Source organism: Stylophora pistillata, chromosome 9 (assembly GCF_964205215.1).
Source record: "Stylophora pistillata chromosome 9, jaStyPist1.2, whole genome shotgun sequence".
In the NCBI taxonomy this organism is placed as follows: Eukaryota; Metazoa; Cnidaria; class Anthozoa; order Scleractinia; family Pocilloporidae; genus Stylophora; species Stylophora pistillata.
In genome coordinates, this window is record NC_142527.1 from 13013267 (window position 1) to 13037894 (window position 24628).

General features: G+C 40.2%; 1 protein-coding gene across 2 annotated transcripts in view; it reads right to left on the reverse strand.

Moving 5' to 3' along the window:
* Window positions 1–1673: 1673 nt before the first annotated feature.
* Window positions 1674–24628, reverse strand: part of LOC111343922 (dynein axonemal heavy chain 3-like) — an 84735-nt gene continuing 61780 nt past the window's right edge. For both annotated transcript variants that reach the window (XM_088732513.1, XM_088732512.1), the window contains exons 68-97: window positions 24395–24445; window positions 24030–24095; window positions 22962–23180; window positions 22136–22240; window positions 21394–21498; window positions 21156–21229; window positions 20118–20204; window positions 19583–19754; window positions 19042–19167; window positions 18351–18528; window positions 17626–17702; window positions 17104–17190; window positions 16531–16621; window positions 14689–14801; window positions 13780–13917; window positions 13082–13179; window positions 12682–12784; window positions 11485–11544; window positions 10883–10975; window positions 9551–9649; window positions 8749–8810; window positions 8324–8384; window positions 7262–7321; window positions 6171–6263; window positions 5995–6067; window positions 5094–5194; window positions 4589–4651; window positions 3850–3897; window positions 3090–3150; window positions 1674–2788 (exon numbers count right to left, since the gene is read on the reverse strand). In XM_088732513.1, the coding sequence (XP_088588639.1) occupies window positions 2643–2788; window positions 3090–3150; window positions 3850–3897; window positions 4589–4651; window positions 5094–5194; window positions 5995–6067; window positions 6171–6263; window positions 7262–7321; window positions 8324–8384; window positions 8749–8810; window positions 9551–9649; window positions 10883–10975; window positions 11485–11544; window positions 12682–12784; window positions 13082–13179; window positions 13780–13917; window positions 14689–14801; window positions 16531–16621; window positions 17104–17190; window positions 17626–17702; window positions 18351–18528; window positions 19042–19167; window positions 19583–19754; window positions 20118–20204; window positions 21156–21229; window positions 21394–21498; window positions 22136–22240; window positions 22962–23180; window positions 24030–24095; window positions 24395–24445 (2910 nt within the window). In that variant the 3' untranslated portion in view covers window positions 1674–2642. The remainder of the gene's footprint in view (window positions 2789–3089; window positions 3151–3849; window positions 3898–4588; window positions 4652–5093; window positions 5195–5994; window positions 6068–6170; window positions 6264–7261; window positions 7322–8323; window positions 8385–8748; window positions 8811–9550; window positions 9650–10882; window positions 10976–11484; window positions 11545–12681; window positions 12785–13081; window positions 13180–13779; window positions 13918–14688; window positions 14802–16530; window positions 16622–17103; window positions 17191–17625; window positions 17703–18350; window positions 18529–19041; window positions 19168–19582; window positions 19755–20117; window positions 20205–21155; window positions 21230–21393; window positions 21499–22135; window positions 22241–22961; window positions 23181–24029; window positions 24096–24394; window positions 24446–24628) is intronic.

The following is a 24628-nucleotide window of genomic DNA, read 5'->3' on the forward strand; positions in this document are numbered from 1 at the left end:
ACTTTGAAAAGTATGCCACAATTCAATCCAACGAACTACCTGACACTGATGAGATCTTTCTCTACCAGAATCAAGTATTATTATACCTTCTCTGAGGCGATGGTTGAACGAAACTCAATTTTTTCGGTATATACTCTCTGGTTGCTGTGAAGTCAAAAGATTTGCTCGAGGCCGTTCAAACGTATTTACTGTCACTGTTCGTTCTTGAATTTACCCACTTTTATCCGTAAATTAAGATGTTCAGTAATTAAGGTGACTTGGCAGTTGTCGGTTTTAAAGTTTACCGGAATTTAAAAAAATGGAGAATGCAAAATGACATCGGTGTTTCTCTGCTCATTTTCAATGCGCGTGAACCGGATAATAATCGGTTGTTCTTTAAACTATTATAAATTTGAAAAGGAAACAGACACTAAGAGATTAGAAAGATAAAAAGGATAAAATCCAAAACCCATACCGGTGAACATACCGTTACTTTTACCGTTGTTGTATCCGTCAGCTCGGGTTGCTTAGTATGTTTCGGTTCATGCCAATGATTTCAATGACGGAAAACAGGTAAAGTCATTTGGTTAATTAGAACTAATTAGCTCGCTAATTCATGAAACTGATGTCTTAATACGATTGATCGCGAAAATGGGAAAATTGTTTTTGTCTTGAATGACCTTAAGGGTCCCAAGGGAAACAGAGAAGATGAGTGGACGCGACTGGACAGATACTCTTCCATACAAACAAAATGGGCAGATCCCCCGCCAATCAATTTTGTTTTCCTCTATGAAGAATTTTTGAGTGCCCGTGCGATTTAAGTAGTTGTGAATATTAAATGATCTAAGAGTTATTTCAGTAATTAATGAGACGTTTGTTTGATCCATGACGACAGACGGCAAGTTAAGACAAGAGAACAACATGATTGGCTAATTTTACCGCAATAACAACAGTCGATCGCCTCGACGTCTGTCTGTGCTTAATTAGATTATTCTTGACATCCTAACATTGGTAGTCTCCCCACTGTTCTCTTCATTTTCTATGGTACAGGCAAGGAGAATCTGTTAAACAATCGGGAACTTCATCTAAAAATTGATGATCATTTTCCTTATTCACGACATTTTTATCAAATACAGAGGTGGTACCGTAGGGGGGAAATTCGGAGCCATTCTCAGGTGTTAAAGGGTTAAAGGAAAAATTCTTCAGTTTATCCAGTGTAACTTTAATTTTCTTAGAAATGAGGAAAAGCTGTGATACTGGAGAAGGTTGGAGAAAGAATGGAATTAGTAACCAAATGCTGCTCAGAAAACAAGCTCAAACAGGAACCCAGGAAAGTCAATCACATTGTCTGTTGATGTGTTTTATTCTTTCCAGCCCACCACGTGACCTAAAAATAACTGCCGACGTCACTGCCGATGAGTGATGATCTTGTCATACGCAATATCGTCTAATTCCGTCTAATTGTGTTTACTGCACATGAGTGGCTTCGCCCACGCTTGTCCGTGAAACTGGAAAATCTCTTCCATCAGCTGTCAAATGGCGACTCTCGAAACCATTAATGGACAGTAATGTCCTGTCTGAAACATCGAAACACGTTCTAAAATGAAAAATCGTCGAAACTGTTTAGGAATGAAACTTGCTTGTCTCGGTTTAGATCAGCTGTATTATACATCAAACAATTACACCACACTTCATTTGAAATGATCTTCAATATTTTAATAAAACAGGAAGAACTACTACTGACGAACATTCTAAAACACTTGACTATAATTTATTCATATACTAATCACATATTGCGTTCATCATTAAATTAATTTTGAGTCATAGATATATACATGCCTCTATGTAATAAATTATTTTTGTGAAGAAAAATCGTAAAATAATTCGCTATGTTCATTGCTCTAAATGCTATTAACTATCATCTTTAGGCGATAAAAACTCTTCAAGTGATAAATAAGTTGTCTTATTTGCTGACTTAACATGCAATAAGGAAATTTCTGGAGGTTTCTGTATTCCAAACTTAGTCATACACTAAAATCGTTAGTAAAAATTCTCATTACCTTTCAAAACTGATATATACGCGAGTTTTTAAGGTAGAATAAGTTTTTAAAATGAATGGATAGATCGACAACGCCAAAAGGGGCAAACGAAGCCAAATTATACTCAATACCCCTCTGATTCTTAGATCAACGATGAAGAAAGATTAGAAAAAATTATTTTTCGTTGCAAATTCAAATAGTGCCATTTCGGTGTACGAAGAGCTGAAAACAGACGTAAACGTCAGGCACTGAAAATCTTTCTAAGAGGCGGGAAAATGCCCGGTCGAGCGTAACGGACGCAGATTAACCCGCGTCCCGCACGAACAAATTCAATTGGTAGGTATCACAATATAAATATCAAAAGCATGTGTGGATCAATAAGTTTTGTCATATACAAGGGCGAACCTGAGGGTGAAAGGGTGTGGAAGGGGTCCTAGGGTATTTATTAGGCCCCCTTTTTTTTTCAAGAAAAAGTAATGATTCTTATGAAACAGCTTTCTTAAGAGGTCTACTACAAAAGAAAACTTAAAAGTGGTTTGATCAGTCTTTCGCATGCCTAACCCATTGGTAATCTGTTCCACCAACTTCATAACACTCAAAGACCTTTTACTCGGACTTGTTCATCTAATCGTCCAACTGACAAAGCATGGCGACTCCTCGTACAACCCAGTGATTCTCTGCTCTCTTGGAAGGTAGGTTGATCGACAGGACGTAATTTGTCGAGTGACCGGTCGTGGAAAGTACACCTCGGCGAGCACTTGTTTTGTAAACTAAAATAACAAATAAACAGCGTATTAATAGCTTGTTGTGACAACTAGTGTGTGGTAAATATTTCAATCGAGTTTTCGGCGAATCCTGCAGCATGGCTTTACAAAGCTTCAGGAGCCCTGTTTTGATTCATAAACTGCAAAAACAGAGCAATCCCAGATCACCTTCGACACTAAAATGGAAACTGCTCTAACGGGTATCACTGAGCCGAATGCAATGTTAAACGTTGCTGGCACAATATCTATTAACTACATATTTTCCACGTAACTACTGTACTTGAGAATTATCGCAGCATGGATATACCTGGACATGAATACGTTCCTTCGTCTCGAAAATCTGCTGTTTCCCCCGGCTTGAGCCATATCTATTCTCTTGTCAAGGAAGCTTACTTTTGTTGTTGTTTGAATTTTTTGCACCTCTTTCTTGGAACTTTGAGTTTCAACTGTTAAAAGAGAGTACTTGTGCAGAAGTAGAGAATATTCGTGGTCAATTATTAGTATAAAAGTAAGAAATTTTGGTAAAAGAGCATCTACCATCCACACAAAGTACGCTTATTGGGACAACCAAATTCGAGTGGCATTTTTGTGAGGATACCATGGGTATGTGTTACCTCTATTGAAGGCGACCGGAATTTGAATTTGTAAGTAACCAATTGATAAACATCGGCCAAGATGGTCCAAGAGTACTCCTTCTTCTGTTTTACTGTTTCAACATTCGATCTCACCTTTCCTGACAAAGTTGACAGTAAACAAAGGAGATTGACACGAAGAAGTCTTTTTAAGGTAGAACAATTGATCACTTGAGCCAAGCGTCCCGAACTCAAATTGACTTCGTAAGTGGTACATCACAGCTCTGTCCCCTAGCATTTTGTTAGCTTCTATGACAGCGCACGAGGGGGGAGGGGGGGGGGGATCCAATGGTCTTGCCCACGATCACAAAAAATTAAAATGGCCAGCTCTCGAACCCGTACGTGTCGGCCCGCAACTCAGCGCGCTAACCGTTTGGCTAACACTTCTACCGCAAGTAATCCTGCGTATTTTACTAATTTTTTGTCGAAGGATACAATTGGAACAGTATCGTACAGTATCTTTGGTAGAGATTCTCCAACAACCTAGGTGAAACAAGTAGAGCTTCAGTCCAACAGCAACATTAAAGTCATCATTGTAAGAAAAACTCTGTTGCAATCTCAAGGGCGGCCCTCTTTAATATTACTGTTTCTATTTCTGCATTATTTTCCTAAGATGGTGTGGTATAGTATAAATACTCGTTGTTGACTAAGCGTGAGATCAAGATGGCTGGATATTGGCGACGTCCATCAAAACGAAAAAAAAAAATTAATAGTAACCACCATCTTGACCGAACATCGTTGGTCAATAAAGGATTTTTCATTCAGCCAAAGGATTTCGCCTTATTAAGAATCAAGAATGACTGGTTTATTTCGAAAGCCAGGGAAGAAAGCCAACTGTTTAGCAGTACAATTAAATCACGAGAGGTGTTTATTTCTTTGTTTAGACTGTCTTCTCCCATTTTTTAGTGACTCCACCGCCGACTTTGTCCAAAAATCACAAACTTTGTGATTCCACTCCCACTCCACATAATGTTTTTCTAGCACGGGATCTAGGAAGGTGATCCCGTGCAGGCAAGATGGGTCCATCTTAACCGCTCGGGTGGCCAATCAGAACTCAAGATTCGCTTTATGTTGCCCACGGGGCACTGCCAGCGATATAATAACAAACTCCTCGTACTGTCTATAAATGCCACACACACCAGGAGGGAATAGATAGCACACAAAAGAATCGAACCTTATTTACTCTGTCCCATCTGGCGCCCTCCATAAACAGGCCTTTAACATACACGCCATCTTCCTGTAAACAGACAAACACAAACAGTACGTCAAAAGTTGCGTTATTTTAGCAAACTAAGAATAATGCAACGCATTAAAGAAGAACATGAGCTGAATCAAAAAAGCAAAAAAATTCACTCAACAGGAGCAAAAATGAGTTTCGCTTAATTTAGGGACTAGTCATTATTTCTCGCCTGAAAAAAGGGGGGGGGGATTCTGGTCGAGTCACGATAAAATTGCCGGATCCCCCCATATGCTTATGTTTCTCCACCCCCATCCCCCCACCCACACATTGGCAGTCAATTTTCTGTTGTCCCCCTTTATAGTCTGTCGGCGACGACTGTTCCCTCTTCCGATCCCCCTGAAAACCATATAACCCGCCCCAAAATCCTTCGCAGTAATGACTAGTCTCTTAGAAAAAAGCTGTACTTCAGGACGTGAGGCAAACAAATCCATCAACTCACCGGTTTCTTCTTCATATCCTGTTCTTCATCCATCACTTCGAATTCAAAGCCCAGGTGATCAATGGGAATTTTATAACGTCGGGCAAAATTCTGCATTGCACCTGAAAATATCCAGACATTGATATCAAACATTTCAGCGTACTTCAAGTCAAACACTCTTCGTTTACTGTATCTGCTTTTAGTCAAGACAAAAATAAGGAATCTGCAAATGGTGGACAGCGATCAAAATGTTACAGGGGTGGGTGGGGTTACCATGTGACACTTGCAAGTCCTTTACACAACGGATAGTAAGATAGCAGTGTAATGAAGATCGTTATAAGTTACAATCAAAAGAAACTGGTGTGCGGAGCCATCCATACAAAATATTAAAGATTTTACTAACATCTTGATCAGTTTGCCTTTTAACATGATCATTGTTTAACCAAATACTTTAGAGTAATTGTAGTTTTCGCGTCACATCCTAGTCTGAGTAAATAGACCGATCATTACACTATGGCTTTCCAATCGCAACTCTCTTCACTCTGAATTAGCATTCATTTATTACAATTATTTGCGGTAAGAATGTTTTGTTGAAATTTGCAGGCGGTTAGCAGTCAGTTTAAGGATGGTGTGTATTTTACCCTACTCTTGATCATATGCTTAAAATATACAAATTCAGCGGAAAAAGGTTCCGTTGTTCGATTCTTGTCATAGAAGACAAGACGTGGCCGATAAGGAACATATTCCTTGGTTTGGTCATCGAAAGCTAGCCGATTAGTGACTCGTTAAATCTGACTTCGAGTCGCGTGTAGTCCGACTCAGTCCACCGACAAGCGTCCGTTACTTTTAAAGGAGTGCCTATTTCCTTGTTTTGATTTCAGCCGTCATTCACGGGTTTGTTCCAAATCCTACGCGCACTAACCTGTAAGGAAGGACTGGGTAAAGTAAAATCCAGAGATCCAAAACACATTTGGAGAACCTTCGTCAATCCAGTCCTGGATAAACAACAACACCAAACGTTAAAGTGTGATCCACAACTCCTCCCTAACGGTACGAAACACAACACAACAAACAGTAAAACAGCACTGAGAAACTTACTTTGAAAAACCTGAGGCGCGCAACGAGATCTGCTACATAACTACCTAACGGCTTCAGAGAAGGGTAAGACTTGGCCGCCCACATGTTGGGGACCTAGAAACAAGAAGGAATCAACGGTGCTATTAGCAAATAAAACATGGAAAACTGAAAGAATCCCTCTGCTTAACCCGATAAACGTCGTGTGCGACAGGACGGACGTTATTGCGTTCGTGGAGTACGATAAGTGGGGAAGAACCTCCAGTTAAAAATCGTCAATTTGTTCGAGGCCAATCCGAACACTCCCTGGTGTTTGTGCAAACTTTTCAAAACAAACCGATTAAAGAATTTCCGCATAAATTTGTTTACTTTTCCAGCAACCCATGATGCAATACTGCAACACGGTACCAACGGGAGAGTGTTTATGTACAATGGCAATCTCAGGGAGAGTGGGTTGGGGTGAAGAGGAGTCCCAAATTTCCCCTATACAAAGCTCTCCCTGAAATTTAACTTGCAAGTCACACATTTCTCCAGTTCTAATGCCCGCTCTAAGAATTCTTTCAACGATTATCCACTTTCGGTACGTTTGCAATATTTTCAAATACTTTTCCAGGTCTCGAAAACTAGTTAGCAAATGAATACGGCTATTTTACAAGAAATTACAATACTATAAAAACCATGCTGTTCTTACTTAGGTACAATGAAAGTTCGTTGTTTAACAGCCTTAATGTGGAACGAAAGTCAGGTGGAACCTAAAGGCGCTGTCGGAAGTGTTTCATAATCTTATGAATAAAGGCTGATAGTAGTTTGGCGCTGCGTCGGTGGGGGTAACGAAATAATTTGAATATATGAACAAAGTTGAAATGGTGAATTGGCCACCGTTACGGTTATAAAAGCTGACGTTTCGAGCGTTAGCCCTTCGTCGGAGCGAATAGAGGAATTGTGGGTTGTGTGTGCTTTTAAAGGCAGAAAATAGAGCTACGTGATTGGTGAGAACATGGCAACGAGAAAAACACGAATAAATTAGTGGAATGAAAAGCGTTCGTTGATACCTGTGGGATTTAGACTGCCGGTTTGAAAGATGAGCTTTTGTTCAAGAGTTTTAATAATCTTACCTTGCCCACCATCATACTCCCAAATACGTCCTCCAGCTCTGAAGACAACACCACAAGACCCTGAGAACAAAGGTCAGAATGAACCGCACTATTAAATTTTCAAAAAATATAAATGCGACGCAGCGGACATCAATACGAAGCCAACTGTGTTTTTCTAGCGGTTTCATTTCACAAAGGAGTGCAGTACTCTTCTACTTAGTACGTTGCCTTTAGACATCACTTGGGTTATCCTGTTATTGGTTGCAGTAGGAAAATATACTTTTTCATCCATTATTAAAGAGTCAAAATTTACTGATGAATTTTCAGGACATGAATAAATAGTGCTAGATGTTTCAAAGCCTTGGACAACTGTTCAATTTAAATGAGTTGCTTTACTCCGAGAAGCTTGTGTTACAGAAATAGAAATCAAGAAATAGTAGTATTATTTGACGAATATTTGTTCAAAACATTTCTTCACATAATCCATGAAATGTTTTCGCTTGTAGCGGATGGTATGAACGCTTCCCGTGACCCAATATACCCCATCTAAAATGGGGTATATGCGATGATGTTGCTCAAGTGACATTCCGGATTTTTAGTCCTCATATCTAATACATAATACAATATAATCTTCGTTTGAATTTCAATTCGAGACGGAAGAGGGTTTTACTGTAATTACTGAAGACACATATGTTCGTATAGTCGCACAAAAGAACGCTTAAAAGTAAACATCTTCCGCAGTAACAGTTTTTGACGCCAAGCTGTTGTCCCAACACTGCAAAAATATTTGAAAGACAATGAACACTAAAGCCTCATTTCGCTTGAAATTGGCTCGCATATTTGACCGTGGGTATTAGAAACTGTTTGCTTCCCACAGCAGATATTGGGACCCTATCCGAGCTTATTTTCTCCACTTAAGGGGGCTTTCCTTTATTTCAGCAATCTTTTAGAAATATTTTAGCTGATACGTGTGCCCTCGTGCAAAATAACGTGTTTGATATCATCACAAAGAATTCCTAAATTGGAGCAAGGCGAAAGAGTAGTTTCGGCTCACTTTGTTTCAGAAGCGAAGATGTTTCTCACCTTGATTGCTTTCTGAATGTTCCCAAGACTCGATCGAACAACATCCGTAAGACGATTAAACCTACGTGGAACCAAATGACAAGCGAGATGTTGAGAAATAATTTTACTGCCAATAACATGAAACCAGCATAGAGTGTTCCAGTAGAGCCACAGTGACAAATATCGCATCTCACTGCGCATTCAACCGCAAATGTTGCACATGCCACCCTGACTGTCCAATCAAACTCTAGTCACCTTGCTATCTGTTATTTGTTAAAAAATACTATCTATCACTCTAAGAAATAACTCAACATGCCTACTCTACGATTGATGTTGATTATACCGTGAAAGGAAGGTGCGACCTTTGGAAATCTATGTCGCGTTTAAGTTTAAAGTCATATTTGTCGGTTACTGTTTAACAAAATAGAACGATTTAGTGGTTTTACCTTATCAGTTCTTGAAGCAGTACGGTGTTCATGGATTCTTCGTACAGTACTGGATACTTTTTCTGAAGCACAAGAAGGTGTGAATCATAAGGCTTTCCAATGGATAAATTAAAGGAGGTACATTTCTGAAGAAACTGTGCTACTGCGTCAGGGGTGGAGGGGAGGGGGGGCGGTATTGCAAGATAATTTGGTTTTAGTATAGAAAATATACACACTCAGTGATCTTGGCAGTTCAAGCAATCTGATTGGTTCGCTATCTCGGGCTAATCAACAATGTACACCTCCGAGCGAGTGGATAATGTGAAAAACTAAATGGAGGGCGTAAACTCACGTTTCGCTAAAGTTTCAGAAGCAGAAATTGCCTTTGAATGGCTTCCTTTTAATTTTGTCGAGATCACTTCGTGTGTATATACTAAAACAATTATTCTTTTCAATCTCGGGGAATAGTGGCTCTCGGGAAATATCTAGCCACCGCTCGATTTCAAAGAATAATTGTTAATTATCGACTAAGTTGATTACGTAAGTTGGCCACGAGGTTCCATTTATTATAATGCAGACCAAGAAAACGAGATTACTACGATATTTAATGCCTGTCTGGGTTCAAATGGAAGAAAATTTTAATTCAAACAAACTTTGAAATTTAGCGGGCCGTAGAGTGAAAACCGGCCCGCTAAACTGATGGACCAATCAGAGCGCACAGACTAACTGAGAGGTCTTATAAAACAAATTCACTGACTATGAAGATCACATAGTATCTTCTTTTTGTTTGTTTTTTTGGTTCTATGGTGAATGAATCACTCACCTGAACCATTTCTGTGTCAAAAGGCGACGGAATCTTAGACAAGATGTCGGAAGCTAAATCCTCAATCACTTCTTGAGATGACTTCCCTCCACTGGAGGTCTGATAGCACATAAAATATTGACAGTGCGATCAGAAATGATTACGGAAGATGTCCTATAACATTAGGAGTGGAGATGCCCTATAACATTAGGAGTGGAGATGCCCTATAACATTAGGAGTGGAGATGCCCTATAACATTAGGAGTGGAGATGTCCTATAACATTAGGAGTGGAGATGTCCTATAACATTAGGAGTGAAGATGCCCTATAACATTAGGAGTGGAGATGCCCTATAACGTTAGGGGTCGATATCGTATTCATCAATACTTAAAAACTTTATTTTTCCATTTTATAATCCGTTCTAGGTCTAAGGTAAATCTGGTATCGAAAGTTAAAAGTTGCAACGTGCATCCACAAAATTTCCCAGGGGCGCCAAAAATGTGGCAATATTTTTTTAACGGTCCCCACTTTCTAGTGTGACAAGTTAAATTCTTGTACCGAAAGTTGAAAGTTGTAACGCGCACCCACAAAATTTTCCAGGAGCACCTAAATTGTGGCCGTATTTTTTTAACAGTCACTAATTTCTAGAGCGATAAGTTACTTTTTTGTTGTTAACAAGCGTGGTTACCTTTTTTGTTTCCGTTTTCGTTGTTTGACTCAAGCAATCACTCTCCTGCTGAAATCGATCAACTGTGCAGTTTACGGAACGATTGCTAGCCGGGCTGCAGCCAGATTTCAGGACAAGACGAGGCAAGTTTCGAGCGCCGAAGGCGCGAGCCGCTAGAGGGGTCTGGGGGCAAGCCCCCCAGAAGACTTTGAAATCTAGAGGTTTGGGATTGCTCCTTAAAGGATTTTCCGTGGCATTTTTCGTCAGAAAAGTCAATCTTTAAGAAAAAGATTAAAAAAGGCCAAAATTAAGACGAGGCAATTGCCTCGTCTTGCCTCATGCTAGCTACGGCCCTGATTGCTAGACGTGAAACAGCAGCACTCGCGGCGGAAATAGTTTAACCACTTTTTGAAAGAAATTGTTTCGCTCACACGGGATGCTGATGATCCCTTATGAGCACGAGTCCACTCTAATGCAGTGGTGGATGGATTATATTAAAAACACTTGATAGGATCACAGTGCAGGTTTGTTTCGCTCACACGGGATGCTTATCATCCCTTATGAGCACGAGTCCTCTCTGATAAAGTGGTGGATGGATTACATTAAAAACACTTGAAAGGATCACAGTGCAGGTTTTCAAAGGAATGACGTGAAGACGAGAACATTCGGGATCCCTTCATTTCTTACCTGTCTGGGTAGCGTGAGTAGAATTCCGTCAAAAAGCTGTTGAGTTTCACGTTGGTTCTTTGTTATGTCAGCATTCTCGTGTAGACCAAACACCTATCAAACATATTGCGTACTCGATGTTTAAATTTATCATATGACAGACTCCGCGAACGGGAAAGATGAAGCAAATCTTGTAATCTGATTAGCTGCCCTAGCAGGTGAGATCGTCTTGCGCTATCTCGCCAGCTCGTGAATCAATGATGCTTTGTTTTTGCAAAAGCCAAATTGATCTACGAGAAACTTTGGCTACATAATTAATAAAAATTATTTTATCGTAATAGTGAGTTTTCTCAAGCTGGTTGATTATAAGTGTCGACCGTTTTTTTTTTGCTTTTTTTTTGTTTTTTTTTTTTTGCGTTTTGATGTACCACGACTTTTTCAACAAAGCGAAATGAGTATATTGTCCATCTTCATGCCTTCATGCTTATCAGTATTTCGTATTCTCAAATGCTAGTAAAAACAGTTCCCAGTGCATTTCCTGTAATGCGCTGTCGAGATAATTTAGCCCGGCTTACATAACAACAGCTATCTATGAGCGGCTCATACAAACCAACAGTTGTTACCTCAGGATCTGGAGTGAGAGGCAGACTGCGGATGTAATCTAGGTAGCTATCATAAGGACCCTGTGATTGTAGAGTGACAAGATAAAAACAGCCTCAGTTTAGAACAGTTTTCAATCCAGCACTACTTTGGTTTTGCTCTATTCCGCTCTCACAACCAATCAGTAAAGGTAAAGTGTTCTCTCGAGCCAAGTGGCCCACCAGACGCCGGAGCTAATCCCTGACTATAGCATACAACAATTCAGAGTGCTGTTAATGCCCCTATATGGGATCCGAATCTATTGCAGAATATTCCCATCCCCCTCCCCCCACATTCCTTAGGGCCTCCCGAACAATTCGCCAGTATCTACTAATCATCATAAGTGGAGGAGTAGTGAAAGTGTCTGTCGCAAAAACACAAAACAATGACCAATCGAGGGCCCGAACCCGGAACTCTCACTCCAAAGCTGTTTAATTCAACATTGAGCACGAGTGTAGAATGAAGACAAATCTGGGGTAAGCACCATTTACACAAAAAGACGGTAATTCTGGATGGGAAATCAAATCGTTGGCACTGTTCCATTTGGTACGTTTAGAAAATTAAGGGCCACCTATTCTAATTAGAGTTTAGGGAGGTTTTGCTCAATCATAAACCTTCTCATTCCTCTGTAAAGCTAAGTTCAGTCATCATATTTTTGTCGATGAAATTTTCAACCGGATGATCCGTGTAATGGTGTGTACATGTGTACATTCAGTATATGTTCATTTGAATACCTCATCAGCAAAATGTACTTCACAGGCTAACTTCTGCTGTCTGGTTTAGTTCTGGTATAGTTTTTAACAACGGTGTATTATACAAAAAATGATGACGTTGTCCCGTATTTAGTTCTTATTAAACGAGTGGGAGGTCTGTATGGGAGAATCTTGACCGAGGTCGCTAGTACAGACCGAACGCAGTGGGGTCTGTACCAGCGACCTAGGTCAAGATTCTCCCATACAGACCGACCTAGCTCGGTTAAAAAGATGTTTATTATATGGCTGTGTCTTATATACCAATTTTTTATATTCTTTGTACCTTTTTTTTCTAGCGCGGTCTAGATGCCGGTCTAGATGGGAAAATCTAGACCGCTTTCAATATTGATTCCACCCAATTAAATTCGTGAATTCGGTAGTTCCCAGTCCTTGCGAGACACAGCCATATAATAAGGAATTGATACTGACCTCAGGGGGTGCGAAGTATGAACCGCTACTAGAAAACTTGTAGTTTTCATCTTCTGTGACCTCCCGGCAGTAGAAAATTGACAAGAGACTCAAGATAAGACGTCTGTGGAATTAAGAAGGTAATTTGGTTAAAAAGAGAGGAGGAGGTAGGGGGGAGGCCTATTCTAGAGTTCCCGTAGTTTCTGTTTTAGTGTTTAATTACATATCCTCCTCATATGGACAAAATTCTACTCTCTGCACGCGAAAAGCGTTTATGGGCCTGTTTCAAAGAAGTTTAGTTTCTTTGAACAGGCGTTCGTCCTTAAAAAAGAAAAAACATTTCAGAGCTCCGCTTCGAGGTCTGGCTAAAGATATAGATTACGGCGAAGGATCAGCACAGAGCCACTGAGTTCTATCATACCTGTCTCTCTCATCCGTTACACGTCCTCCATAATTACACTGTCCTGTGAGATAGGTCAGAGCGTCCAGAGGAACGTCCTCATAGTCATTCAAAAACATCTGTAAAACCAACCATAACACACTTTTAATCTTAGAGTTAAAGTCGCGCATAGAAGTCTTCTGTTGCGATATCCAGTTACTTTTTCTCTCCTCATTCTTGATTGGAGCGATGAAAAATGGGGACAATTCAACGATGCGTTTATATTTTGGAACAACAACGAAATGTGGGATAGCTAGGATCATACATGGTTGCTGAGACCTGTACACTCTTAAGAGTGGAGTATGTGAAGAAACTGGTTGAAGCCTCGAATCATTTTGAGAAGCGTAAGAATTTTAGTAACAACACCAAATTGATTGTTTTTCGGCCAGGAATGATCACAAAGCTCCGTAGGAGGCATATTCCACAGCGATGGCAGTAACAGCTTCAAGATATGCTGTCCATTGACCATACGAGAATGATGTTTGTAAGGTAACTTAGATGGATTATCGAGTACTCAGTGCTCCATTTCAAAACACAACAACTCTTTGAAGAAGTTGAACTCACAAAAAAGCTGAAATTTCACTAATTCCAAGTCAATCAAATAGTTTATTTACAGGAGTCAACGACTGTCCCTTAGAGATCGACAAGTTTACTCAGATGTCTTCAAGATAAATCCTTACCTGTTGTTGACGAACGCTAATTCTAAGGTCGGACTCGTTAAACTCGTACGGAATGTTCCAACCCAGAGGACCGAACTCGCGTCTCTCTTGAACCAGCGCGTGAAAAAAACATAAACTGAAAAGTAGTTTCTTCCAGACCTGAAAGATCGCGTCAACATAAAACATTTCGAAATGTGCAACTTGTTTTTGTTCCAGCCTGAGTGTCGAAAGTAATCTCAGAGTGCATTACTTTCGCTTTACTTCGCTCTGTGATTGGTCCGCAAAATTTGCACCACCCTCTCGACGAATTAGAAGCAAAAACTAAACCAATCACGACTTGGTTGCCCCCGTTTTCCCGCGCTTTAGACAATTTGGTGGGTTTCCTTTGAGTTCTCACTGGCTCTTTAAGGTAATTTTCTCTCCTCTGATTGGCTGTTGTGTTTACCTTGGTTCTGGTTTTACGACACTCAATTGAAAGCGCTCTGAGAGGCTTCGGCTCTTTAACGTACCATTATTTGTCTCCCAATAAGGAGTCACTATCAACGGCTGATCGCGGCGTTTCGACCGCTGTGTTGCACATTCTCATTAAGCTGGGAGGGTGAATTCTTTCGCGCCCGTATGTAGTTAAATGGTTCAGTGTTCCTTGAGCGTTAGACTCAGGCTTTACGAAAACTTACAGGAAAGCAATAGAAACGTTAGAAACAAGAATTGCTATTAACTCTCTATCCTAAGATATTCCCTACAACGTTCATTCGTTACGGAACCACGATGAAAAACAAACATCTCTTTTATAACTTAAGGCACTTATACTTTCAAGTTGAGCTCCCGGAGCACTCGGCCAACATGAGCAATTCATTAGATCCACCAATAAGGAACAATACCAAAGACAGTCAATCAATAATTTTAGTTCATCATTCCACTTCATGTTACCTTTGGTTTGTTGCAGCCATTGAAAAAGGCAGGGTCTGATATGGGATCGCTATGGTACGACCGCAATAAATTGGCCCGGAGCCCCATCGGCGGCTCATTGGTCATTTTCACTCCTGTGAATAGGTTTGAAGACAACGAGACAGTCATGAGTATTGAATTCCCTTCAGTATGAAAGCCAGAAGGGCGGAGAAGTAAGAGAAAAATCCTCAGTCAATGTGTTTAGCAAGAATGGAGTAAATCATGAGCCACAATCGAGGATGGAGACGGTGACGAGGTAAGCTTTATTCTTGTGCGTGCTAACCATCGAAAAAAAGTTTAGGTGATCTAAGGCAGTAAACTGCGCCATCCTCCATAAATATATAAATAAATAAACATATAAATAAATAAGCGCATTAAACAAGGACCTGCTTTTGGATTTGGATGAAATCGCAAGTTCACAGGATTTTCAAATGTCAACCTTCTTTATGACAAACAGATCGAAATAATTTTTGAAATATTTTGTACTGCTTTCCCCTAGATGAAGAGTGGAACGTTAATCATAGTAATCTTGGGAAAATAACTAGCTAAAAACTTTCAAATCATGGATAGTTAAACTCTTTCACCGTCTCTTTTGTACGAATTCACTTGAATATTTATGCCTTGCAGTAAATGGTTTGAACCCGGGGGTAACATGTGAAGGTGTAGTCTGATCGTCCGGGTGAGTGTAGTCCTGAGAAGGACTGTTGTCGGTGGTAGTGACTGACGTTTCGACAACCTGTGCGGAAGTCATCATCAGAGTCAAGTGAATGATTGTTGTCAGTAGAATGTTCTTATTCCAGTTCGTGTGAAATGATCGGTTGGTTTTGCCGTGATGTTATTGGCTGTAAGACTCAAGTGACGTAAGTCGGTCGTGATTGGTCTGTTTCGATCTGTCGGTAAAGTTAGGTCGTTCTTTTTCGGTCGTTTGTGATGTTTATGTCGTGAATGAGTCGTTTGTATGGAGCGGGTAGTTGTTGACTACCCGTAGTTGTTAACACCATCGACTTACCAACCACAACATTGACTAGGACTCTGCGCAATGCCTAACCTACAGCACTGACTATTTTCAACGACTGACTCTGGAAAGCTGGTTTACTAACTTAGAACAGACTCCCCTAAACAGATGTCAACAACTACCCGCTCCATACAAACGACTCATTCACGACATAAACATCACAAACGACCGAAAAAGAACGACCTAACTTTACCGACAGATCGAAACAAGACCAATCACGACCGACTCACGTCACTTGAGTCTTACAGCCAATAACATCACGGCAAAACCAACCGATCATTTCACACGAACTGGAATAAGAACATTCTACTGACAACAATCATTCACTTGACTCTGATGATGACTTCCGCACAGGTTGTCGAAACGTCAGTCACTACCACCGACAACAGTCCTTCTCAGGACTACACTCACCCAGACGATCAGACTACACCTTCACATATTTATGTCTGTTTTGATATTTTCTTCAACAAGACTCTTATTCTAAAGGCTGTGTTTGTCCATGTGTGTGAAACATGTGGTTGGCTTTAGTCGTACGTTTGGCGCAATCTCTGCTAAAATTAGCTCGAAATGATGGGTTGACAAGCGTTTTAACATGGCCTTTACTCGCACTAGTCTTCACACCAGATCATAGCTCCTGACTAAATCCAAAGCTGGAGAAGTTCATTCTTCCTTTCGAAATGGTGAATTTTCGTACATTCGACTAGACTTCAGGAAAATAAAGGCCAGGATAAAACCCAACTAAATATTTCAAATCCGTTATATAAGTAAACAAACAGAAGTCACTGAGAAAAAAGGAAACTACCTCTTACCATTTTGTAAAATGGACACGGGGAATCTTTCCGTGGGGTAACTTGTGAGCCAAAGTCTAAAATTCTTGTGCGTCTTTTCTGGGACAATAACCTAAACCAAATTTAGATGTGTTTATCAATCAATGCATGGGGGAGCTTTAACTAGTTCCACTGATTTTCTTATCGACATCTCGTAAAGGTGACATATTTAGCCCCGTATACGCCGTACACATTATTCATGACGCTCTACCGCTGCTCAACGAATTCCCTAATTCACAGGCCGTTGACTTGACTCTAAAGCCGCGAGGGGTGATCAGCACTAAATTTTTTTCATACAATTTTGAATACTCTGTCAAAAAGACGGTTAGTGCGAAGTCGGAAAACTCATAAACTAGGCGAAATCAATGCGACGTATTACAAAAAGTTCGCATTAGCCAGTTAATGCAACAAGAAACTGTGATTAACATCATGTTCAAGATGGTCAGCGCTCAGATTTCGTGGCTGTGGCAAGACAGTCCACGGATGACAACCAGCCGTTTATGACATTTTTGGAATTATCGCATTGACATTAAGTAAGTGTTGAAACTTACTCACCTCCTCACATATTTTCTCCAAAATGGGCATCCACGATGTTGCAAGATGGCAATTCTGTAATACAACCCAGTCCCCTACAGCGATAGCCTACAAAAAAAAATTGTTGAAGTTACATGTGTGAGATTTAAAATGTCTTGCTAACGAACACAGCACGGATACCCGGCCCGGAGTTGAACCCACACTATCGATCCAGCGCACAAGCCACGGGATCATTGCGTCTCCATTACGCCTTTGATAATTTGCTCGACAGTTGCCCTTCAAGTCAAATCATCGACAAAGCAGGTTTTTCCTAAACAACCCAACTGTCAATTTCCAGACAACAGAATCGGCCACAGAAAGACCTGGCAAATTTCGTCAACTCTACCAAACGGAAAACTTGCTTGTATAAATGTAGCTTTGCGCAAGTGTGTGCAAATATTATTGGCGATTGGTTCAGAGTGAAGGGTCATGATCTATCAAGAACACATGTCAACTCGCTACCTCGTTTTTTAGGTTCTAAGTATTTTAAAACAGTCGTCTTACTTCATTGATCATCTTTGAAGCAATGGGTCCTTGTCCCTGACCAAGTGAAATCGTCTGAAAATGAGACCTGGTCACACCTAATAAAAAATACAAAACAGTACTGGGGGAAATAGATAATGTACTTGATAGAAAACAAAGTATTGAAAGACCTGCGGTCTAAAACGAGTCACTTCCGAGCCTCAACAGGTTACAAGACAGGAGGTTAAGCAGGTTTTAAAATCATTTCAGGAAAACGTTTCAGAGTTTTTTCCGAATGAATATCCGTATGAATACTGAAAGAAACCAGCCATAACAGCTCAAATGCTCCTCCAAAGGATAACAATTCTGCCCCCGGAAGTCAAAATCCCTTAATTTTAGCTGTAGATCTTTATAGGCTGGAGACGCTCACTCGGAGTCGTAAGAACGCTTATAACCTTGTGAAAATCAAAAATCGACGTCGAAAGAGGAATCCTACGTTAGACGGAATAAGGTCAGAATCACAATGCCAGTTCTCAGGCCCTTCCAGTGCTTACGACACGACTCCAAAAGTCCAGTTCTACTGGATCATAAGCAACGCATTCATAAGCGACATCTGTATTCTGCCTTTGATTTTACCAGTTTAATTTTTTCACTTCATCGTATTGCTCTATGCGTCTTATTACGACTCTGACTCCGTCGTAGATGACAACCAGTTTTCCAGCAGGATAGTGGCTTATTCACTTGATGGTTTCTTCTACGAATCATACCTATATCCTCGGCAAACTTTACTAGGCTGGCCATGGGATCTGCTCCAGGTGACAACACAAAAATCAGGGGCACACAGCAGTCTGAGTCCTCATAACACTTGGACAGGTCAAAAGTGGGCGGCTCTATATAGGCTGGACTCATGTAGAAAGTTATGAAGTCACGCACGCCTAAGGTGACCTGTGAAAAAAAGAACTTGTGTGTGATCTGGAGGGCTGAACGGTGTAAATATACTGTTCACAGATACTGAGAATAGTGGCAAGAAAATCACCCAGCTGGCATTATACTACGTCTTATTGAATGAAAGATACAGGGCAATGTTAAACGTATCCAAAAGCAAATTCTGGTCAGTGGCGACCCTTGAAATACACTTTTCCAAGCTATGTGAGCTAGTGGACTCAAGCACAGATTTATGAGAGAAGCCTAGAATGTCTGACCACTTACAGATGATATGGGCAGAGAACCACGTTCTCCTCACTCATTTCAAGACCTGGGACTCAACCTCCCGCAGTGCTTTCTAGGGCCCTCCCAATGGAGTTAATAAAGTGGTAGTGCGCTCCTTTGTGAGCAGTTATCTTTTTCATCCTTTTTTAACAAGTTCCTCACTCAGTAAAACGCCTTCACTTTCACTCAGTCTGGGTAGTTATCAAAAACATCAAAAAAGACGAAAATAAACTATTTTGCAAACCTCACCTTGTCCGGCCTCAAACATCTCAAGATAATCAAATGCTGCAGTTTGTTGAGTTCATCTTCCCAAGGCTCGGGGAGCGGTTCAGTTTGTGGACTGGCAGAGTCATAAAATACTTTCCATTCCGAAATCTGAGGGATCAAATTAACAAAGTTGGTTACTTTAAAATTTCCTATCGCCATGAACGTGAAGCAACGCTAGTACTGACGAAGAAAATGGAGACGCGTTGTTTACTTCTCTTTGTTTGAACAAAATTTGATTTTTTTCCAAATTTTCTCAGCAGCTCTTAAAACATTAATAAACAGTTTTGTCAGTTCAGATACTCCAAAGATTTTCGCTAATTGGATCAACTGGTCTGGGTTCCAAATTCACAATTATTTTCTTTACGCTAGCATATTTCTCTTCCTCCTCCTTAAAAAAGAAAACCTTCTCAAAAGACCCAATCACGTGTGTCCTGAGAACAACAAAAATGGGTGATCACAAAGTTCTTTGTGGTTATAATGCTAGTAACATATAAAACAATCAAGTACAGCTTTGGAAACTTACTCTTGCTGTGAAGTGTTTCAAAATTCCTTGGAATGAAGGTAGCGCTGAACATCGAACCATTTCTGCCCAGGACTTGTCGGTTAACCAGTCCGAGGCGGGGTTCGGGAATTTGTTTTCCAGGGCCACTCCACCCGTCAATAAAAATCGCCATTCCTGCTCATCAATTTTACCGCTGAAAAATACAACAGAGAAATAAATTCACCACCTTTACACAAAAACGTCCATACAATGATCCAAATAGCAAAGGGACAGTCACGAACTAGCAACTTTTGTCCCATTTGGTGTATCTAATCCTCCAGCTTTGGCTAAGTTATAAATAATGTCGCTTATCGCTAATCACCGATGCTTTTGAAGACTTTTGAAGTTTTTTCGTGATATTTCACTCCATTTTTCACCTTTTTGAACTAGTGAAAGAGTGAAATGTTCTAAACCTTTTACAAATATGTTGTGTAAGATCTAAAATAATAACGAACATAATTATTAAACGATTTGTAACCCACTCGTCCAAAAAACTCGTAGAAAAAAAAAGTCATACCTTCCTTTCAGAATACCAATGCACAACAAAAACGAGAACAACAGCTTGTCCTTCTCAAACAATGATCGGCACACGTTTCTGTAGATACTGTGAAAAAACGCAAGCAACATAAAATAGTTAGCGGTATGAACTGAGAAAAAAAAATTGCAATTAAGCGCTCTTCAATTGAGTTTCCAAAACCAAACCCAAAGCAATCACAACAGACAATCAGAGCAAGGAAAATATCACAAGGGGGGTATGAGAACTCGAAGCAAAAGCAAGCAAACTACCCGAAGCACGGTCGCAATTGATTTTAGTTTCGAATCTCATTTGTTGACTAAGTAGCGCGAGTTTTCTGGACCAATCACATAGCGAAAAAAGGACAAAACCAAAGCAATCCCAGATTACTTTTGACAATCCATTGAAAATCGCTCTGATATCTTAGAACGATAACCTTTGATATTGTCAGCCTGAATAACACTTTGCTCATGAAATGCAGAAATATTCTCTAGAAACAATGTAATTGCATCTCCGCCATTGAAATTATATATTTGTTACAGTTTTAACACTGAGCGAGTTTTCAGCTTCAAAAGACCCTCCTTCGATAGTGAAATTAACCTTCAGAAGAGGCAGCAACTGGTTACGTGAGTCGCCATTTTGAATCTAGCTCAGCTACCTGGCCACGTAGCTGTGAAGTAAAAGAGTGTCGCTACCCATTTGCTCATCTCTTGTCAAGTGTTTTAAAATTGGGAGCCGTAAAAAACCATTAAAACTTAAATTATGCGTTTTTTACGATGACCGTACGGCAGCCAGTTGAACTCTGTGACGTCATGCGTGTGCTACCAGATTACTGAGTTGTTTTTCAAAATGGCAGAGTCCGAAATTTAAATATCAGCTCATGTAACGAAAATATTGAAAGTTCTGTAACACTTTAAAATCTCACATGACGGTTAAAAAAACTTTTGACCATTAGTTGTTGATGGTGTGTAAAAAAATTTTACGGTTTCTCCAATATTCTTCTTTAAATAGGCCGTCGTCCGTGCAATTCTGGAAACTTACCTGTAAGTAAAATGATCATTGAGGTTCAAAATCCTTCTGCTAAGGTCTGAGGACGGTTCACTATTTAGGATCGACTGCAAAAGACAGAACTTGTCAATCAACGTTCAACATGAAACCGTTTAGCCCTCGAAGGACGTCATAAAATAACAGATGTTTCTGATCCATCACAGTCCTTACGTAAAGTATAAGAGTTCGAACCGAATCTGGGTTTAAAAACAGAAACAAACAGAGTACTTACCTGCAGGTAAAGATTAATAAACCATGTTAATGAGTATTGGTACATAGGCTCAATGTTGGCCAGGTCAGATATAGTAAAGAACAAGATACTGGAGTGTTTAGCCACCTGATAAAAAGTAATATTTAAGCGATATCAGACCAACAGAGCAATGTGATAAGTCACGGTAAGGCATGATTCTTGCATTTGACTTTTAAAACTGTCTCTAAAACTGGAATGGTTTCTAAGCGTCCGTGCTTAAATCAGCAATGTCTGCTAATAAATGCCAATGCGAAAAGGTAGTCAGCAATTGCTTGAAAAACTGGATTATCGCGGGAAAAAACTGAACGATACAAATAACGATGAGCTACCAACTTGAGTCTCCGAATGACTAAGGTCATTCTGTGCATTGGAGCAGTTTTCAACTGAGGATCGAAAAACCAAAACCAAAGTAATCAAAACAAACGTTTACATTATCATTAGCCAATGAGAACTCAAAGGGAAAACGAGTACACAGCTTGAAGCGCGGGAAAACGAGTACACAGCTTGAAGCGCGGGAAAACGTGAGTGACCGAATCACGATTGTTTTTAGTGCTGCATCTGATTTGCATTCTGAAAGGATTACGCAGGTTTTCTAGACCAATCACGGTCAAAACAAAGTTAAGTATAACCAAAACAATCCCTGGTTAATTTCAACACTCAATTGAAAATTGCTCTGCAACAAAAGAAATGCACTGCGAGATACGATGTTAGGCTTCGTACTTACTGGTTTGTAACCTCCACGAGTTCTATCAATTTCTTCTTCAGTTTTAGAGGCGATTTCTTGTTTGACTGAGATTTCCTCTGACAGCTTTTTGCTGGATGATAACACCTAATTAAGAGTGAGAATGGAAGAGGGGTTATGCCAGTTGGAAACAATCAAAGTTAGCCTTGCTGACCTGTGTCGTGCGAGCCTCCGGTTTCGGCAATCTATCCACAGCTTTTTCTTTTTTCATACCCTGACAAATTTTCTTATTTCTAAATATCCATTTTTAACTGTGAATGACTATATTTATGGATTATTAATGTTAAACAAAATTGTTGTTGTTGTTGTTAAAAGAGAAACAAAGGTGCTACCGTTTAGGGTGGCAGCTCCCGAAAGCGCGCGATATATTTTTTCTTTTTTTCAGTCATTCATGGCGAAACAAGGGTACATATTGAAGAATGTGAACTGTCAGGTCCAAACTTGAAGTTAAAAACTCCACAAAGATACAAGTCGAGCTTCATGACCATCACAATTAATTAAATACTATAGACCATGCCGAGAAACTCTGATGCACATTTTCCTCAACTTGTGCAATGAGTTAAAATAACTACATACGGAAAACGTTGAATACTGAACTGGAACATCTCACTTTGATGGCGAGAGTTCGGTAATTGGTGGATATTTCAGCGTGATTCAATGGTAACCCAGCAACAGCCTATCAAAATCATCACATTACGTCAGCATTATTTGCACGAAGATTCACCGTTCCTTCGATGGCTAGATTTTAACCAATTGAGCACAGCGGTGTTTACTTGTAGCATTAGAAAACCACAACAGGAATATGCACCTCGATCGCCGTTTCGTCCTCCAAAATGTTTCCTTCACTGGTAGACAGCACCTCTAAAATCTTATCCTCAATCTCCTTCAATTGCTTCTTGTTCTTAGCGCTCTCTATGATCAACTCATTCTTTTTCTCTTCCAACTCGGGTTTTTCCTTCGCTGCCACTATTCCCAGTAATTGATCCTCCAGACCAAGAGGCGTAATCATGAAGTTCAATAGAGTCACCTATGGAGTAAACGAAAATAAAAACTATAAAACCCGACAGAAATCAAGGTAGATCCGAGAACAGTTTTCTCAAGGAACAGTCGCGCCGTGCCAGCATACAAGCTTCACGCTTACGCATGTACTTTGTTTCTAGTTTAAAAAATAGTCCACTGTGATTGGTCGACGAAGTTCGCTTTGGAAATTGCCGAGAATCTCGAGAGTCAGTCACTGTCAATCAAACGGTTGTGGGTGCAAAAAAACCCATAGCCTAAGGTGCTACAACATCAACCAAAAGTGTTTCATATAGGTGGGTCATAGTTTTTATAAGGGATTTTGTGCGCTGAGAGAGACGTTTTTTGTGAATCGTTGTCTCTGTTGAACAAAACGCTACCTGAATTTATAGGACATGTGGTTTTAAAAGTGGCACTCGACTTACAATCAGACGAAGTTTTCTAATTCCTTAGTTTGTAGAAATCACGATTAGCGAGTATTTCGCAGTTTGGTAACGTATCAAACAAGTGCACACCTTCATCACTCTGCAAACAGATTCTGTGAGTCACTGACTAACACTTGAATAAAGGCTGATAGTTTCTAAAGAAATTTTTTGGGGCTGCGTCGGTGGGAGTAATGAAATAATTTGAATATATCAACAAAGTTGAAATGGTAAATTGGCCACCGTTACGATTATAAAAGCTGACGTTTCGAGCGTTAGCCCTTCGTCGGAGCGAATAGAGGAATTGTGGGTTGTTTGTGCTTTTAAGGGCAGAAAATGGAGCTACGTTATTGGTGGGAACATGGCAACGAGAGAAAAACTGACTAACACTGTCTCGTTCCGAAACACGTCTACAAGTTTGATCTTTCGCAGCTTACCTTGACGGAGACCTCAGGAAGATAGTGTGGGTTCCTTAACTTTGTAGTGATGTAGAATCTGAAATCCTGTCCACAGAACAAGAGACAAGAACACTTTGCGTCTTAGGGGAGGGTTAAAAGGGTCGTTTGAAATGGAACGCACCTCATGCAAAGAGAGATTCATACATGGTAGCATTTAAGCAAAAACCTCGTCAGGCTGGAGTCTACTTCTAACTTATCTGTGTAACAACCAAACGATACACGACATGAACCTCAGGGCAAACGTGTCAGTATTCTTTGGGTATCCCTGATGCGGAACGTGAAACCTCTTCCCCAGAGAGCAAACCTCCAATTTAACCAATAATTAAGAAGTAAGTTGAACTTACCCTACTAAATTCAACCACATGATCACCCATGCGCAAGTACTCGACTCCACCCTACATGAAAACAACCATGGTTTACTTGTTAATTATCGTAAAGCACTCTGGATTCCAGATAGAGAGGTAGGGATTCGAGTCATGAATAAGACACTTTACTCTTACACTGCCTCTCTTAACTCAGGGCTATAAATGAAAGGGTGCCTCCCCAGGACCCCTGACGAAATGCTGAACTGGAGGGGA